This window comes from Solea senegalensis, linkage group LG20, assembly GCF_019176455.1.
Source record: "Solea senegalensis isolate Sse05_10M linkage group LG20, IFAPA_SoseM_1, whole genome shotgun sequence".
In the NCBI taxonomy this organism is placed as follows: Eukaryota; Metazoa; Chordata; class Actinopteri; order Pleuronectiformes; family Soleidae; genus Solea; species Solea senegalensis.
Genome location: NC_058039.1, coordinates 6,167,908 through 6,187,103, shown reverse-complemented (window position 1 = coordinate 6,187,103; position 19,196 = coordinate 6,167,908). Strand labels below are relative to the sequence as shown.

Sequence of the window (19,196 nt, the reverse complement as noted above, 5' to 3'; positions counted from 1 at the left end):
CATCAATGATGATGCTATGATAAGAAGTGGGTTTTAGTAATGTATTTATTTGAAAGAAATGCAGTATTAGTTTTAGAGGTCAAGTATTTGCTTACTTGTGTACTGGGTACATATAACTTCATAACTGTGCAATATTTTGTTGCAGTCTATCTAGTTGTGGTCTAGTTGCTAATATCCATAAATGTCAACCTCATGGTAAAATTAGAGGAAAAAACAGGAACTAATGAAAGCAAGTAATATTTGTAGTCTAAGGATCTGGAAGGTCAAAAAAATAAAAATCATCGTAATCCCTACAGTTTTTGAGATGTCAGTCAGTTGGTCCACTTTACTCCAACTGCAATGTGTGTCGAAAATGTTCAGTTTGTAACATTTATGTGGCTGTATTGGCAGAACTTGTTTCAGTTTAAGATACTTATACATTTACAGCTCCTAAAATCACGTGTCAATCTTTTTGTTTTTTCCTCAGAGAGGGATCTCGATGCTGAAACCGTCAGTTTCACCACCTCGTCCGATTCATCCGCCTCTGGGTTTACCACTCATCCATCCCCCCCTGCTTCAGCTAGCAGCGTTCCTGTTGAACCTTGGACTGGAATCCCACACCCGACGTCTTCGTCTGACACACAAAGCACTGAGAAACGTGCCTTCAGCATCGTCACCACGGTGGCACAGTTATGGGAGTCTTCCATTTCTAAACAGGAGGGAAGTACGAGCTTGGAATCAGAAGACTCAGTCACAATTGATACTGAGGAAGAACAACTGCATGTGACCAAGGCTGAAGACACCAGTTTTGCCACCACCAAGTCTTCAGAGAGGTCAAACAGTTCTCAGCTGCCTACTGATTCTACCACAGCACTGTATCGCACACCAGGGTCCAGAGGGTATTGGGGTACTGCGACTATTGCTTCTGAAGAGGCAAGTGGACTGGAACCTGGAACAGATACAGTTACTGCAGTCTTCGGAAAAGACAACAAAGTTGCTCCAACTGAGGAAATTAAAGTTTTTCCGACTGTTGAAGGTGAGGCTAAAGTTTCCTTTTCACTGGAACAGGGAGTTAAAGTTTCTCCAACTCCTGAAGAAGACATCGCAATTACTCTAACCTTTGAAGGGGAAATTTTACCAACCTTGGAAGAAGAGGCTAAAGGCTCCTTTTCACTGGACGAGGAAGTTACACTTTCCCCAGTGTATGAAAGAGAATTAAATGTTCACCCAACAACTGAAGAAAAAACAAATTTTTCCACTGCTATGAAAGAAGAAACGTACATTGCCAGAACACTTGATGTTAAAGTCACCCCAGTTCTTAAAGGGACAACTGTTTCCCCAACTTCAAAAGAAGAATATAATATTACTTCAACCATTGAAGATGATGTTGTCCCAATCCTTGAAAAGTTTGATGTTGGATCAACCATTGAAGAAGAAGCAAATGTTGTCCCAACCCCTGAACAACTTGATGTTGGTCTAACGTCTGGAGAACAAGCTAATGTTTCCCTACACTTAGAAGAGGAAGCTAATTTTACCACAGTCCTTGGAGAAGAATCTAAAATTGCTTCAACCTCAGAGGAAAATGTCAACTTTGCTCCTACAGTTGAGGAGGATTTCACCATCTATCCTCTCGATTCACAAAGTTCTAACTGGGCTCTGGTGACCACCACAACTGGACCCCAAGAATCTGTCAATGATCTCGAGTACAGCAGAAGAACCACTTCCCCCTCCTCAACAGCAGCTTCACGTTCCTCCACAAGTACAAAGCCCACCAGAGCTACAACAGGAACGACGAGCACCACCATCACAACCACCACACATTGGTCCAGACGCGCCTGGAGCCCGACCACATCGACGCCCAGAATTTTCCACAAGACAACAGGGCCTCAGAGGGTGACACACCACAAACCACCAGTGGATCAGGGTCTGGTGGATGTGGAGTTTAGTTCCACCCAGCCACCCACCCTGCTTATCTTGCCCAATGAGAGGGCAGCTGTAGGCAGTACAGGGAAAGCTTCAGGTAACGTTAAAGCCACTTTCTTCAGCTTAACAGTCCTCTTCTTGCTACTCGACGCAGTGATGCACTAAAATCCCCAAACCCACCTTTACCTCCATTTTCTGTAAAACTTTTCCCTTCCTTTTCAAACGATTACCTGTATTTGTTTCACTTGTCTCAAAAAGCCCACTCACCCCTTTGACTCCTTCCACCTCTCACTTCTGTCCTTGTGATTCCAATTCCCCTCAAGATACTCACACTGGGAAGTTTCCCGTTTGGCATTTGCCAACAATCCAGTCCTGCTGTGCATGACATTCTCCTCCCTATCCAAAGATTGACTTCTGTGAAGTACTGTGATATAGTGGTGTGCCTGAGTGAATGAGTGATTTAGTACTTCTTCTCATGAAGATTTTCTGCAAAAATCATGGTTAGCATTGGTTAACCTTCCACAGAACCATAATCAGTGGGTTTTGTTTTCTGAAAATTGAATCAAGTGCAAACTATTCACTACTCACTACTATTCTTTAACACTCACTGTGTGCCTTTTTTAATTTGCTTGTTTAAATGGACTCTTTGTTTCTCTTTTACAGCAATTGTGTAGAATGTAACAGCGCTAACAAGTGCAATCGCAATAATGTTTTATATTTAATCCATAACTGTCAGTTTACTAGTTCTATTGATATTTAAGACTACTACCAAAAGCACAGATTATTATTATGTTTATAAGCACAAATAATATCGTTGCACTTACTATCACATTAAGTGTCCTCTCTGGGTTGTTGTTTTCTGTTGTGTTTAGTCACTTCTTGTTCTGTTGCTTAATCTGTTGTTTTGTTATTTTTAGGTGTAATAATGATAAAGTCAATGTCATGTGTGTTAACTCCTCTTTCAGTCTCAAACATTACATTTTAGAATATTAAAGCCTCAGTTGTAAGGAAGCTGAAGAAAGAACTGCAATTAACTTAAGGATGCGGGTTCCATTTTATTATATTCTGTTTGATTGGGCACACTCTCAGTAGAAGATGTCTTAAGTTTGCCGAAAACGTTTTTTAACTTTTTTTAAAAGTTTAACTCTTTTACATTAGAGTTAAACTTTCCATGTTGAGCAGTTTATATTTGTTTTTTAACAAAACACATATGTAGATTAAATAAGTGAGAATTTGTGGTAGTAAGCAAACGGGGCAGCACGGCATCATTGTTTCATACTAAAAATGTGGTATGCCTGTGGTTCTGCCTGATCTAGATGTGGAATATTTAGCCAAACGGAATGATAGTTTTCCTTAGACTGCATATGATTCTCATTATGTGTAAGGCCGTTATTACCTTTTATACACACACTAACATAAAGAGAGCTCTCTAAATAAATAGCACTATATGAGTGCTTGGTATAATGACAGACACCACAGAGTTCCTGTTTATAGGGTGTCAAGGGAAACAAACCAGAGCCCTTGTAAAATGTTTAATTTTGGTCATGACACACATACCACCACTTTGCCTTCTTTCACAAATGTAGAAAATTAAAATGAAACTCCAATCCCTCGTTTTTCTTCAGGGCCTTGTGATGGTGACACACAAGAGAGAGATTCTTTTGTATGGTTTGATCATTCACAAAGGAGTTTGGCAACACGGCATCGGTTATCTTTTTTTTCCACAGTGTTTTGCTGTTTTCTTTCTCCTTTAGTTTAATTTAGTCCAACTCTGAATAGAATAGAGGTTTTTCGAGGCTGTTTGCGTAACAATTATACACCCTCGTGATTTACTTGTCATCAGAAGAAGGGTTTTCTCAATAGAGACCGAATGTCAGATGTCTCTTTAATGTGTCCTTTGGTGTATTTTTGTCCAGTGCACCATGTTTGTCGTCCTGCGAAACCCTAACATCTGAACAAAGCAGCATATACCACGTCACTGCTTTTTAACAAGAACATTGTTGGATCTTTTCCAAATAAATGTATGTGAACATGTACATTGATTCTTGTGCTTTACCATAGTTGTTATTCACCACCAAATACATCCTAATGTATCCTAATGTGTTCTTTTGTACCAGTAAAACACTGTAGGCTACCAGACTCTACCCTGAGTTCTCAGGTTAAAGCAACATTATAATCCACTAATAATTGGACCTTTGTGTTACAGACGCTTGTGTGGACAACCCTTGTCTCAATGGAGGCACCTGCACAGACCGAGACGGGCAGATTAAATGTCTCTGTTTGCCGACATATGGAGGCACCTTCTGTCAGACTGGTGAGTTCTCCTTTCTGTTGTGTGTTCTAAATAAGTTTTTCTAAATAAGTTGTACTTCACAGTTCACACTACTTCATTCCATTGTCCCCTTCTCGCCCTCTGTGTTTGCTGTCAGACATGGAGCGATGTGAACCAGGCTGGGACAAGTTCCACGGTTTCTGTTACCGACACTTCGGCCAGCGTCTGAGCTGGGAGGTGGCAGAGCAGCACTGTCGCATGCTGGGAGCTCACTTGGTGTCCATCATGACCCCAGAGGAACAGAGCTACATTAACAGTACGTCTACTGTGCCAGCTGCCTGCATACACAGGAAATTCACATGGTTTATTTATGCTTTCATTGAGACTCGTTGTTGTTATTCTCTTCCCCAGGTAACTATAAAGAATACCAGTGGACTGGTCTGAACGATAAGACAATTGAGGATGATTTCCGCTGGTCTGATGGGAACCCACTGGTGAGTGACCTTAGACATAAACAAATGCAAAAAAAATTGCAGTTTGGAACATTGCAGTTTGACAATAGCAAAGGCTACAATCTGTTTATTTGTTCTATTTTTGAATGGCCTGTGTGATAAGTAAATTAAAAATAAGTTGTCATCTTTGCATTAGAATCTAGAGTAGTTCATGTTTTCATTGTGTCATACATATATTAAGGCTCCATTATGTTTTAACTCTTATACTCTACCTATTATACAGTGCAATTGTAATTGAAATGAGACTTGACTACATTGCAAATCACAGTGTATGTTGGACGAGTTTTAAAATCTTCACAGAGTTTAGCTTTTGCCCTTTCAAGAGGAAGAAACATACAGAAACAAAGCAGAGATCTATTCTCTGTTACTCTCAGATATAGTTGTGAGATATAAACTGATAAAAACATGGACAGACATTTCTTTCTCTCACAGCTCTATGAGAACTGGTACAGAGGACAGCCAGACAGCTACTTCCTCTCTGGAGAAGACTGTGTGGTGATGGTGTGGCACGATGACGGACGCTGGAGTGACGTGCCCTGTAACTATCATCTGGCCTACACCTGCAAGAAAGGCACCTGTGAGTAATTAAAATGAGAATCACTATCCTTTAAAGCTCTTCATCAATGCACACGGCTCCCTCGTGTGGTTAATTCAGTCCATTACATAACCATACATCAGTGATATCATGCAATGATGCAAAGTTGTGAATAAAAATAAGATCTTCAGTGTTTGTCTCTTCCAACAGCCTCATGTGGTCCACCACCAAAGGTCCGAAACACCTCCATATTTGGAAAAGCTCGACAGCGATATGAAACCAATGCAGTTGTACGTTATCACTGTGCCAAAGGTTTCCAGCAGAGACTGAGTCCTCTGATCAGGTGTTTGCCTGGAGGCATGTGGGAGAGGCCGCAAATTATGTGCACCCCTGGTAAGATAATCCTGCCCTATAAGCCTGTCTTATGATAAAATTAACCATACTATGAAATTAAATGTTTTTATCAAATGCTTGACAGGCAGGACGATTATACCATCAAATTAGGAAAATATCAACTCTTAAGTGGCTTTCATGTGTATTTTTACTGCTACTTTTGTCAGTAGTAAGTGATATATTTTATCTGTTATTGGTGTAATTTCCATTACTATTGTCTGCACTATTGTCATTATCACATATTTACTTCACATACTTCAGAGCTGTATAATGTACAGCATATTTATTGATAGAACCATAATATTATTTATTAAAAATATGTAGTATATTTTAATGGTAAGTTTTGACAATAATAAAATGTAGGGGGTGTACGTTTATGCAATCTGTTCACATGGTTGAATAAAAATGAATCTAACAGTTGATATAAATCATTCATTTTTCAGAGGCTGGAGGTCCAACCCAGCAGCCCGAGCAGACGTCAGCAACCCACAACCTTGCAGCGATTCAAGATGAGTTTGAGGCTAAGGAAACTAAGAAGATGCCACAGTACTGGGACATCAAGTTTTAAGAGTCGGCTTTCCTTGTCTTGTTGTGTTTAACTCTGCTGCTGTGAGATGACACAAGAACTGAGTGCTTTTACCAATGACTGCTCAAACAGCACAGGACACACTGAACTCAACTTCCTCTTTTCCAAAGAACATGAGTGCACTTAAAGGCTCTGAATTCTTTTAAGGGGTACACTTTTTGCTAAAAAAACAAAACAACAACCAACATTTATATTTTACCAAGAATTTAAATGATAATGCAGTGACTGCCAGTAACAATAAGGCCAAGGTTAAAGTGATGACCTTACGAGTCACAGTAAATCTCTCTGCCAGCTTCAAATCTACATTAATAACTGTACTCTTTGTGGTTTTTGAAGAAACTATTTTTTTTAAATGGTGCTAATATTTTCAGATCTTTGTAGACACCAGAGATGTTTTTTTCCAGTGTCATGTAAAAGTGAGACACATCACTGCTTTTCCAATAATCTGCATCTCCAAAGCACAACGTCAGTAAATACTGTACATATGTTAGCGTTCACACCTGTGATTGCTGTCCGCATTCTGAAACCTCTGATTTTCCAGCCGACACAGTTTTGTTCGTCAGCTTTATGTTGTAATAAAGTTTTGTAGAACAAAGCAAAGAATAAATTGTTCTCTTATTTTACCCTCAGCACTGTTTTGTGGGCTTTATTTCACTATTTGATATTTGTTTCAACAGCACATGGAGTTTTTACAGATCATTGGGGTAAATGGATAGATAGATAGATAGATAGATAGATAGATAGATAGATAGATAGATAGATGGATGGATAGATAGATAGATAGATAGAGAGATGTGTAAAGGAGAATAAATTACATAAATTAAATATTAAGATGATATAAACAGCTAAACAAAGAACTCTCTTGCTTTTACTGCGTGTAGGCTACAAATATAAAAAAATATATAGAATGATTAAAGTTCACCGTAAAATAAATAAATAAAATAAAACAACATGTTTATGCCTTCATTAAAAGTTATGGCTACAACAGAACTAAAATCAAGGTGAGTTTGACCTCTCATTAAGCAGCTGTGCGCCCCGCCCACACACCTGTGCGCAATCAACAAACATTTTGCGTCACCTGTGTCGTCACTCCGTCGGAAGTGGAGGGTCACGAGGGAAAACAGAGCAACAGGAACATGACGTGAGTCAAAACATGTTTGTAAAAGTGTGTTTGTACAGAATGTTAAGGGACATGAATGTGAAAACATAATGAACATAACGCATTATAACACCTACGTAGGTGTTATAATGCGGACCTGGTGGAAGAACAAACACCTGGACACACGTGTGTCAGACAAGCTGCCGAAAACGTAAAAAACACGATCTGTTGTAACTGTTTATTGTTGTTTTTTTACTATTTACCGGAGAAAAATGTGTTTCTGTCTGAGGTGACCAGCAGGTGGTGTTATTTTATCCTCTCTGCAGTTTCAGAGCAGCGGTGTTTAATTCAACGACTCCAGATAGTTGACACACATTTCTGTCTGAGTGTTACTGCCTCCTCCACTAGGTGGCAGCATGATGACGTGAAAGTATTACCAAATCATGAGCAAACGCAGACATGTTTGATACCACAGCTGATCACCAATGTTATATATAAAATAAAAATAGAGAGACAGAAAAATTTAACTCAAAATATATAGTTTTGTTTGATTTGCTCACATTTGGTGCTGCATTTAGTCACGTCACTTAACAAGTGACCTATGCTAAATTTCCAATCTTTCTTGCTTAAAACCGAAGCACTGGGTGAAAGAGGAAATGCCTACAACCAACTGTGTTTATACCATGTAGAATCTGTTAAAAATATTGCACATTGATGAGTGAACATTGAAAGACAAATACTTCTAATCTTAAATTGTATTTATATGGTTTTAAATTATATATTTCTGTGATCACCTTTGGTTCTGGCAAGTCTTGACTCCTTAGTCTGTATAAGTCAAGACCCTGCATTCAAAGCTGTAACAAACGATATAACAAAGTATGAAAGTATGCATATTTTAAAGTGCCAAAGAAAAGGTTACACACAATTTTCGAATAATGTATGTCTGGATCCCACTGCATATGGAAAAGGTTTGTGTACTGAGGATTCCCCTGTGGATAAATGGATATGCTTTTAATCTGCTATAGATCATAATAATTTATTTGATTCAGAGATGTAAAGGTAGAAAGTGTGTTAGTACAATATTCACTAAATTTACTGATTTACAGTCCAGCAATTCTCAGATCTAATATTATATTTATGAACATGGTTAAACATGCCAAAAAACACACATTGCCAACATTTCCAGCATTATAATTTTGTCTGTGCATGTGAATGCGCCCATATGTGTGTTCTTACTAAACAATAATGATACAGGGATTTAGCCTGAAACAGATCCACATTAGTGCTGCTCAGTGGCCAAAAATACTGGCTTATAGTTGCACCCACAGCTCCCCCGGTGTGCAATATGTCGTGCAGTCCTCCTTCCTTGTGTTGCAGCTCAATTAAAAACACACATGCACATTATCAGGCCTGATGAAAGGGTGAAGTTGCATTGATGAAGCCGTGCGGATGTTCAGAGAAGGTGTGTGCCTGTGTGTCGGAGCAACTCTGCAGTTCTCAGGCCTTCAGTGGTGACACACAGTTCAGTGTGAATGCAGGGGGTTGGCGTCCGTCCCCTCCGTCACAGAGCTGATAACACGGTCCCAGATGGGAATGTATTGTGGCCCCATGACCCCGAGGTGACGGTGTCAGAGTGGAGTGAACAGAGGCCAGTCTTAAAGGACTCCTCGTGGAGTTCCTCTTTCTTCCAAAGGCGCGTGGCTCGCTAATTGAGGGCCCACCTCCCCAGACCCAGTGCGAGGTCCTTGACACTTGAAAATGACCAGTGGTGTGAACTGCAGGCCGAGGAGGGAACTGTAGGGAGTGAAAAGGCATGAGTAGTAATTATTTTTGGACGTGATGTTTGAGCTGCAGCCAGTGTTTCATTTTGTATTTATGATATAGTCTTTAGCCTTGTCAAAGATATTTTAGTCCATTAAATGTCAGCTGGGTTTGTTTGTTATCGATTATTCTACCTGAATTTTTTATTAATTAATCATGTAGTCTATAAAATGTAAGAAAACTGCATTTTAATCTCAATATTTGACACAAAACTCACAAAACTAAGACATTCTATAACTATAACATTTTTTAGGATATTTTCTTCATAAGTGATCTAAATAAAACATTTATCATCATATTGTTGGACATTAATCTTTCACCAACAGGCTAATTGGTCACTGCTTTTTGTTTTAGTACTGTGCCATTCCGTTTTCTAGCAAAGATACACTAATAACAAAACACATGCATTAAAGGTAGACTGCTGGTAGGTCCTCATAATTAGGAACATTTTTGGTCATTCTTAATAAGTGGCATCAGCCAATTGTTAATCTATGTAAATTACAACATTTTCAACTCAATAGATGCCAGTAAGTCTTTCACCTTTTTTTTTTCTGAATAGAGAATACATAATGGTTGACCTTTAATGAGCAGATAAAACTATTAGACACAACAATTATTTTACTCAGACTTAAGCAACTACAATTCTTTCCAGGTTGTCTGTCAGGCAGTTTTTCAATGTGAGCTGCCAGATTTTCAGAGGAATTGTGAAGACGAACATATTAGTAATATTTGAATAAATATTTCACGACTTCACCAGATTTGGTTCATGCGCACAATGAAAAGACAGACTGATGAGAAGTTGAAAAGATGTGCCAGGTCGGCTGGGAACCTCAGCAGTGAGCTTTACCCACAACCCTTCACCCCACCATCACTGCTCAGTGGGATACAAACAACCTTTGTGGGTTTTCTCTCTCTCTTTCTGTGCTGAATTCCAATTTGGATAAATGCAGAGTGTTTTTGTGATTTGGGGGTTGAAGCAGCATCCCCTTCTTCCTGTGGTATTACTACTACAATATTCAGGCTAACACTCAATTAAAATGTCTGTGTGCATACAGGCTTTTAGTCACAAAGTAAAATATTAGTTATTTCCCTTTAAAAAAAAAAGAAAAGGTAATGATATGCTAAATTATTTGAGTTTGAGAATTCCCCTTACTGTCACAAATCCCCTCACAGAGACTTATAAATACAAAAATCTGAACTTTAATAATGAAGTTATATCCTTTTGTCCTAGATCAGATTTTAAAATGTGGTTGGTTTAGTTTTCTTGGAGTGACAAATTTGGTCTGTGCTACGATGCCTGTGAAGATGAACATGTTCTGGTTTTACGTTCAAGTTTACTTTTAAAGATCTGCCCATTTTACAGTAATCAGTGTTCACATACTTTGAAGAGACACTAGGAAAAACCATACTGCTTAAATAATTTAAAGATGTACCCCAATGACCTTAGTTACTTTATTATTGATCGATAAATGTTAATATTCATGCTAATAACATGTTGAAAACACAATCAGTAACAATGCACCATTGTAATGCAATAGCTATATTCATCACATATAAGAATGGAACCATTTGGAAGCCATGATTATCCTGACTAGAATAATTGCGGCTCCCATTTTTTATTATTGTCATTGCAGTAATTGTAAAATATACTTTAATAATACATTTTAGATGATTGAATCTAAATTAACAGCCTTTTGTTCCTTATCTACCTTAATAGATATGTATGAACCAAAAAAGTGGAAAAATTATGAAACTAAATAAATCACTAGGAATGTATGCTGGCAAGCTAGACAGTCACTCACATGATTAACACTGACTAACAATTATCTCCTTTCACAATTATCTTATTAAAAAGTCTTCACAATCTGCTTGCTGTGAATGCTTATAGTGATGTGTGTCATAGCGTACATTGTCCATCGTTATAATTACAATATCTTATTGTGAACCGGGTTAAATGTCAAAGTATCTCATACTGATTAAGATTATTGTTTCTCGTGGTTCCTCAAACATTCTTGCTCTGCACTACAATTGCAAAAAAAAGAAGAAAGAAGCATTTTATGTGCAAACACTGCATCCATTCTGGGATCAAGTCATTAACAGGTTCATACACACTCTGTCAGGAGACGAGTGCTGTGCAAGAACTATCCTCGGAGAAGTGAGAGGACGAGGAAGCTGCGGCAGCTGAATGCAGCTCGGTTTCTCAGCAGGATAAAAAAAGTGTGGGCCGCCCGCAGTCAGCAACCCAGCTCTTAGATCAGCTCCACTGATATAATAGCTTCTTTAATCCGAGCCAATTAGACCCACTGGGTACAGGGAGTGGCTGTTTTCACACTGCACCAATTTGCGCTGGGGGTAGGAGGACTGATTGACAGGCAGTCGTGTGAAAATAGAGACAGAGAGACAAATAGGTTATAATTTGAACCCATAGAGAAGCAATATGGATGGTGCAGCCTGCATGGGCAGAGACGTGTAGTATCAATTAGTGATGGGCTTTCTCACTCTAGAATCATTTAGTGGTGTTTGATCGAGAGCCATCACTGTGCTAGTTTGACCACACTTAGGTCCAACAGGAAGTAAACACACACTCACTCATTTTCAAATGTGTGTTCAAAGGACTGACGATACTGCATCTGACGTGTTTTCCCAGCACAATGATTCCCAACCTTCTAATCCTTTGTCTGTAAAAGCCAAGGGATTTTTAGACTGACAGATAGATAGATAGATACATGGATGGATTTACTTGGTATATCCCAGTAGTTAAGACATAAATAAACATCAACAATAAAAAAAAACAACAACAGCAAGTCATTGGGCTAAAAACAGTTGGTATGCATTTGAATGATGACTCAGTGAACCAAAATGTACATATTTTACTTATTAGTTTGTTTAATTTCAATATGATCATGAGGATTGATGAGATTCTTTATCTATATTTTTTGTTATTTTTATGATCCCTCGGATTCAATGTGTTTTCATCTTAGGAGCACATGTTCTTACAGTTAGTAACATTAAAGCTGCAGGTCTTTTACAGATGATCGTTTAGAAATAGTCTTACACAGTATCTGTAGCTATTAGATTAGCTCTACCAAATTGTATTATTTTGAAACTGTGAAATTTGCTCTGTTTGAATGTGTGTAATGGCTGTCATAGCCAAGAGACACAAGTTCCAAACTACAGGCTTAAGCATTAGCTCTAATTATAATATTGCATGTGTTAAGCTTGGATACAGCACTAGCTAATAATAATAACAATAATAATACATTGATGTTGATAATTTGAGGCACTCCTTTTGATAAATTAGCTTAGTTTATGTTAAATATCAGGGAGAAAATAGTCAGCTCAGCTTTAAGAAACATTTTGGACATATTTGAGGATCTGATCATCACAAACCCACAAGCCATTCTTTCTCACTGCAGTGCCACAAAACTCCAGCTGAGGGCACTGTGAGCTGCACTTGTGCTAACAATGTAACTGCATGGGAATCACTGCCTTTTCAATATTCCTCCTCTGTTTCAGTTTGTGTGATTGAACCATGTGGGAAAAAAGTCCTGAGGATGATTGTTGAGTGTGTGTGTTGGGCGGGCTTCTGTGAGTGCTGCCCTTGTTCTTCTCAGAGCTGTGTGTGTGTGTGTTCCTGGTATTACTCATGCTGTGGGGACATAAATCTCTGTCATATTATAGGAACTAGTTGTCCTTATGGGGACAAAAAGCAAGTCCCTATAATGTAAATTATTACATTTTATATGGTTACAAATGTGGTTAGAGAAAGTCTCCAGGAAATGAATGCATGGAAACAAGTCTGTGTGTGTGTGTGTGTGTGTGTCCAGGTCCATATTCCAACTGTTTTTTGTCAACATTTGTTTCACCTCTCTCGCATTTCAGAGAACCACGGTTAATTCCTTGACCTAAAGTTTGCTGCCATCTCACTTTACTCGCGTAGCTGCTAATGCTTCCACCTTTCCTCCATCAGTTTGATGTAAAATGTATCAGTCTGTGGTGATACCTGTGAGTGATGTCTGTCACATAGGGATGGGACGATAGCACGTTTTTGGAGTCCGATACAGCACCATGACTCAGCTAAAATGCTGATATTTATTTACATTTTTACAGTCATATAGACTTATGGGATTTTTTGATTGTATCGGATTTAACATTTTTATCTGTCCAATATCCGAGTCAGTGATTTTGAACTGGTATTGGATCGATACTGTTTCCCATCCTTGGTTTTACATGTCAGAGAGTCACGTTGAGCTGATAGGCTTAATCAGGATTATGTGACCTCTGTGACAATGGTTTGAATGTAGCTGATATTTGTTCATATTTAAAATATATGCACTAAATATTTATTACTATTATTGTATGAACATTTCCAGTTTTGAACACCGGCATCCAAATATCCACCAGTTGAGTCGACGTGTCCGTCGAACATGAGCTTGTGACCGATTTGAATAAACCGCTTCCTAATAACGTTATGAGCACCTCTCCGTGATTTTCTCGTGCTGCACAGAAAAGCATTAACATGTGAAAGCCCTGAGTTCCTGTGAACTTATTTGACCTATGACCTTCTCTCTATGTGTCACAGACAACAAACAGCTGCAGCTGGCCTGGAGGTTTCCCGCACGGTTCTCACCCAAAGACTGCGGTTCAGATCGACTGCGACATGTCTGCTCGCAGGCAACAATGAGTGAGTCGGAATAAGTGATTATTATAAGTGGTTCTGACTTGTTTTCACCATTAATGACTTATTGAGAGACACATTCTTTTGCCTCTTTCATGCACTTGCATAGTTAAATCATGTTGGAGGCCGGGTCGCTGTGAGAATCAGGATCATTTGCAAATACACGCATAGATTAACAGCACAAATTAACATTCAAAAAGCTTAAATCACATGTTGGTGGACAGATAGTTCTTTGAATTTTTTAATTGGATAAAAGTTTATAATCACATCGTATAATTAATAAGCTGCAAGAGGGAAAATATGACAACAAATTAACGGAAAAGACAGTAAATCTTACTCACTGCATAAATTATGATTGAACATTGTTTCTTTTATGACTGCAACACTACAAACATGATATATTCACTTGCACGCATTCAATCATAGATTTGTCTTAATATCATACTGTATATTCTATATAATATCATACTTTACCCCCTGTAACAAGAGACCTACATTTCATTTAACTTTTTTTTTATTCAGCTGTTGACTCAATAACAAAAATGGAGGGAGGGAGGCTGAAATGTAACTTTCAATGATTTCTTGACATTTACCTACATGTATTTTTTGATAATGAACTACAACTAGTGTCATAGTTGTAGACCACACTAACCATAACTAAGTCATGCGTTACAAGTTTACGGATACCATGACAAGATTTTAGGGACCAAGTCTGAGTCAAGACCAAGATGAGTGCACTATATACATGTAAATACAGTAGAACAGAATTTAATCTGTGTATTTGAACTCTAATCAAAACTAATTATGTCCCATCTGTTTACACTTTATGCCGTAAAATCTCAGTTTTACAAATGTGCCAAGACTTTGGATTCGTACTCAAGACCCCAATCACTGGGGGTGATGTGAGCCAGTTGTTATCAGTTTAACCAAAGAGTGATATTTCATATTATTCCATGAATAATTTGCAGATCAGTGTAATTATTTAGCAATGCTAATAAGATCATATATAAAATCTGGCAAATAATCAAAATGAGCATAATGTAATGGAGCAAATGTTTGTATTTTAATTTCTATTCTGTTAATCGTCTTGATCATCTTCACTCCAACTTGTAAAATGCTGGTCTTTATTGTGAAGGGACATGCATTGGAACATCATGTGTCCCTAAATTATTTTTTTACCATAGTTTGATAAGTGGTGTTTCAGCCAGAAAATTTCCCTGGAACAAGGACACTTTGCAGGGATAGCAGGGACTAAATTATATTTCAGGTTAAATTATTTTAAGCCAATAAAAGTCCTGAGTCAGATGTTAGTACTTTTCTAAAGCAGAGGGGTGGCGCTTGCAGTGTTGCAAGTCTGTTTGGGTCCAGCGTTTTCTTTGAGCCGTTTAATTTCAACAATACCTCATAAATTATCCTTCCACTAAAAGTCCAGATTTTCATGTATTTGACACATGTCTTTACTGATATTCATATTTTTTTGCAGGACTTTAATCTCCCCCTTGTTTACTCTTGTCATGTTCACAAACAAAAATGTTTCAGTTCCTTGAAAAAAAAGTCCCTCTAACTTTAAGTTCCAGGGACTTTTGGTCAAAATCATGTCTTTACACTAAAGCTAAACACAAACTTAAACTAAGCGCAGACAAGACTCAGACATGCAAACGACACAACACACACTTTCTCACATCACGGTCCAGACACACACACCCACAGTGTGACACAGACAGTTTGAAGGGTCTCATCTCGCCTGCCTTTCTTTGCTTGTCTGCTCTGTCTGACCCAGCCTTTTTACACGTCTAATTAAGAAGTCAGACCCTCCAGCGTGCCATGACATACCCACGGCTGATTTCTACCCATGTTTTGTGCGTGTGTCTTCATCTGGCTGGATCGGTTTTATTCTGTAAACTATAAGATATTGTTTTCCCCTTGAGCCCGGCGCCCCCTCTATCAATGGTCTGAGAAAAGTTGAGGAATAATTCACTATATCCACTAGAATGTTTTTGTGAGAAATCAGCGAGTGGGTGACTTTTAGACAGAGCAAGAAATTTCAGACAATGCCCGTTTGTGGAGCGAGGTTGAATAGAGCATTCTCATGTATGTGTGATCTGTGTCACACATTTAAGAGCTAAACAATATGTGGTAATGTGAGGAAAAAAAAGGAAAAGTCTAAAGATTCTGTATTGTTTTAGCAGCACTCTGGACATATTTTGCATCTCTGCCTGTGCGAGTGCATGTGTGCTGAAATAAGATTTCCACAGCCCACCGGGGACATACGACACACTTTGTCGTCCTGTCTGGCCATTCCGTGGAAGACTTCCCCTCGACCCCGCCTGACAGAGTCACGACCTCTGAGCTCTCATCAGAGAAGAGGCCAAGAGGTTAAACTCTGCAAACCAGTGAGGTCAACATCTTCTTTATCCAGTCTTGACCCCAATTCTCTGGTTTAGGAATGATTTAGGAGGATGTTATTGACATTTTACATTTCTTAAAACTGTGATTTTTTTTCTCAAATCAAATGGGATAAATTACCTTGGCTGGTTTGATGTACAGACAAAATTTTATTTGCACTATTCAAGTACAGTTTGAAAATGAGTTTCAATTAAACTGCTATTTCTCTACTTCTTTGAAAGTACTGCATACATACAGCACATTTTACAGTACCTAATATTTTACATAAAGCCCTATCAAACATAAGATTTTAAACTTGACTGTATTGTAGTTTTCTGTTGGGGCAAGAGATGTTTCTTCTTATCCTCTAAAACTGTTAGATAATTTAGTTCCAATAAATGTTCAAACTTCTGAAGGTGAATAAAGGCAGCTCCACCCTCAACAGCTGTAAACTCATGGCTAATTATGATTTGGTCCAGATTTAAAGATACTATCATTTCACATCAATTTTATGCTGTAACTTGTGTAAGAAATTGATGAAACTGACCATGATGTGTCATCAGAGAGCAGCTGTTGTAGCTGCTACGTGTCGGACACTTAACTTTACTGTACCAAACCTTAAAAGCCTCAATACCCTTCTCAAAAACATCTTGACTCCAGTGGAGGGTCTGAAACAAGAGTCTGCAGTGGGAATGCTATATACACTGTGTGTGTGTGTATGTATATATGTACATATGTATGTATGTGCATATATATATATATATATATATATATATATATATATATATATATATATATATATATATATATATATATACAGTATATAATTTTTTTTTATATAGTCAACCCCTGGACAGCCTTTCCAACCTTTCCTTTAATACTGACTATTTTAATTATTTTGCGTCTCTGTTGATGTCATCACATTTGAATGAAAGGGGGCCAATTTTCCACAGAATGACTACCTTCATTTTTGGCACCTTTTTTGCTGTTCATTTTTGGTGAGCCACCATGAAAACTTAGCAGCGGGATATCACAGGTGTCTTTTATGAGAAGTCCTTGAGAGCTTGCATGGACACAGAGCAACAATCAAAGAGTTCAAAGGTCAAACAACTTGTGGATTTAAAGGCCATTGAAAAGGGTCACCCAGAGGGACCTCCACCCTGCGCACTCTGCCACCCGTGTGTCACACACATGCACATACACACATTAAAATAGTCAATTATGTGTAAAGAGGTGGTGAATTAGGGGAGGAAGTGACCATTGTCCATTTGCCTTGAGGTCAGAGCTCTTCATGTCAATTTGTGACCTCCAACAGGCCAAGGTCTTTAATTTATGTAGTGATTTATCCACAATTAAGTTTTAGTTAAGTTAGTCATTTAGCACAATATGTACAGTACATCCCATAATTAGAGTTTGTTAATGTTGTTGATGTTGTAGATGTTTTTGAATCTAATAGGTTTAAAGCATTTCCAATATTTTTTTGCAGTTTTATATCTTAATGTAGACACTGGATTTAGACTGAGGTTCGCAGTCGTACAAAATTCAGCTGGAGATACTTAGTTTGCACCTCAAAATGCAGATAAGGATTTGCAGATGAACTTGAACCCAGTTCCCTCACACTGCCGGATTTCTGGTGTGGCAACCTCATTCCCCCCCCCCCACACACACACACACACACACTTTCACACCCCCAGCACTATGCCTGTCTTTGTGAAGCTGTCTTCCTTGACTTTCCGTATCCCCCGTCTGGCCCTCTGCAACCTCTCCTCCATCTCTGCCCCCTCCCCTCCTGTGCAGCCATTCTTTACTTCTGGGTCGGGGGGCTCCAGGAGACGGGACTACAGGGACTCACAGTACAGAATGCTAATCAGGCCCTTGGTGGCACTTCCCACGATTTTGCTCCCAGACATGAGCTATTGTCTTGTTATTGATTCCATTACAATCAGACGGTCCCTGTAACTTTCGTGCCGTCTGGAGGCTGGTCTGCTGCTCTGACTGCAGCAGAGGGCCTACCTGTCATCTCACACTTTAAACCCAATCTCTGATTTGCTAATTCTCACATTTACTGAAGTGCTGTAGAGGTGCTGATGCTTAAACACGAGTACTGATCTTTGCCTAATGTTATACACTACCAGTTAATAGGATTTGGACAACCCAAGTGTTATAAATCTCAAGCGGGTTTATTTGAAATTCATTGCAGATGCCTTTACGTTAGCCTGAGTTATTGTAATAGAACTCGATCTTAAAATAGACAGAGTCCCAGTATAAATGATGCTGATCGCAGTTTCTCTTCGAGAACATCTTTCATTCCTAATTGAGCTGACATTTGCCTCCTGCGATGATTGCTTATTGTTTAACTGCCATTTAATTCTAACTTGCTTGTGAATTGTTAAGCTCTGAAATTGTACCTCGCTAAAGGTAGAAACAAGTGAAAGGTCAGTTAATTAATCCCATACATTGGTAAAACATGGCGTGTTGTGGGTTTGGTATGATGAGTCACTCAGACACGAGGAAAGTGACACAAATGTCCAAACTGTGAAGCTTCACATTTACATTTCCAAAATGACCCAAATCTAAGTCATTATATGTTGTCCTTTATTGTGGCTTGAAGCCAGAGGAGTGGTGCATTACTGTATTCTAAGATGCAAACTGTGAGCTTATGGGAGCCGCTCTGTACAGATGCTGCATGCAGCACAGCAGCAGCAGCAGCTGCATCCACTGATCTGCTTCTCTTCAAGAGCAGCTGTGGCACGACGGCCAAACACAGCCCATCATCCAGATGAGACGTGGGTTTTTAACCCTACAAGTGTACACAGTGTGAAAACATCAATCAGTAACTGTGTTAATGCTCATATGAACATGATTTACAGTCTCTAATGAGTTCAGTGTTGCATATTCTATTTTTTTTTAGTTGTTCCGGAATTTATAAACAGACGATAAATCTCAGTGAAGCCATTTAAAATTTCAACTATCCAATCCTCTCAATCTTAATTCAGCCTAATAACGAATACTG

At 38.6% G+C, this 19,196-nt stretch overlaps 1 protein-coding gene across 1 annotated transcript in view; it reads left to right on the top strand.

The window, feature by feature from the left end:
- Positions 1-6,829, top strand: part of LOC122786803 (brevican core protein-like) — an 8,824-nt gene extending 1,995 nt beyond the window's left edge. Inside the window, exons 3-9 of the mRNA XM_044053299.1 lie at positions 427-1,999; positions 4,109-4,216; positions 4,332-4,490; positions 4,586-4,668; positions 5,119-5,263; positions 5,432-5,614; positions 6,058-6,829. Coding sequence (XP_043909234.1) covers positions 427-1,999; positions 4,109-4,216; positions 4,332-4,490; positions 4,586-4,668; positions 5,119-5,263; positions 5,432-5,614; positions 6,058-6,182 — 2,376 coding nt within the window. The 3' untranslated portion in view covers positions 6,183-6,829. The remainder of the gene's footprint in view (positions 1-426; positions 2,000-4,108; positions 4,217-4,331; positions 4,491-4,585; positions 4,669-5,118; positions 5,264-5,431; positions 5,615-6,057) is intronic.
- Positions 6,830-19,196: the final 12,367 nt, after the last annotated feature.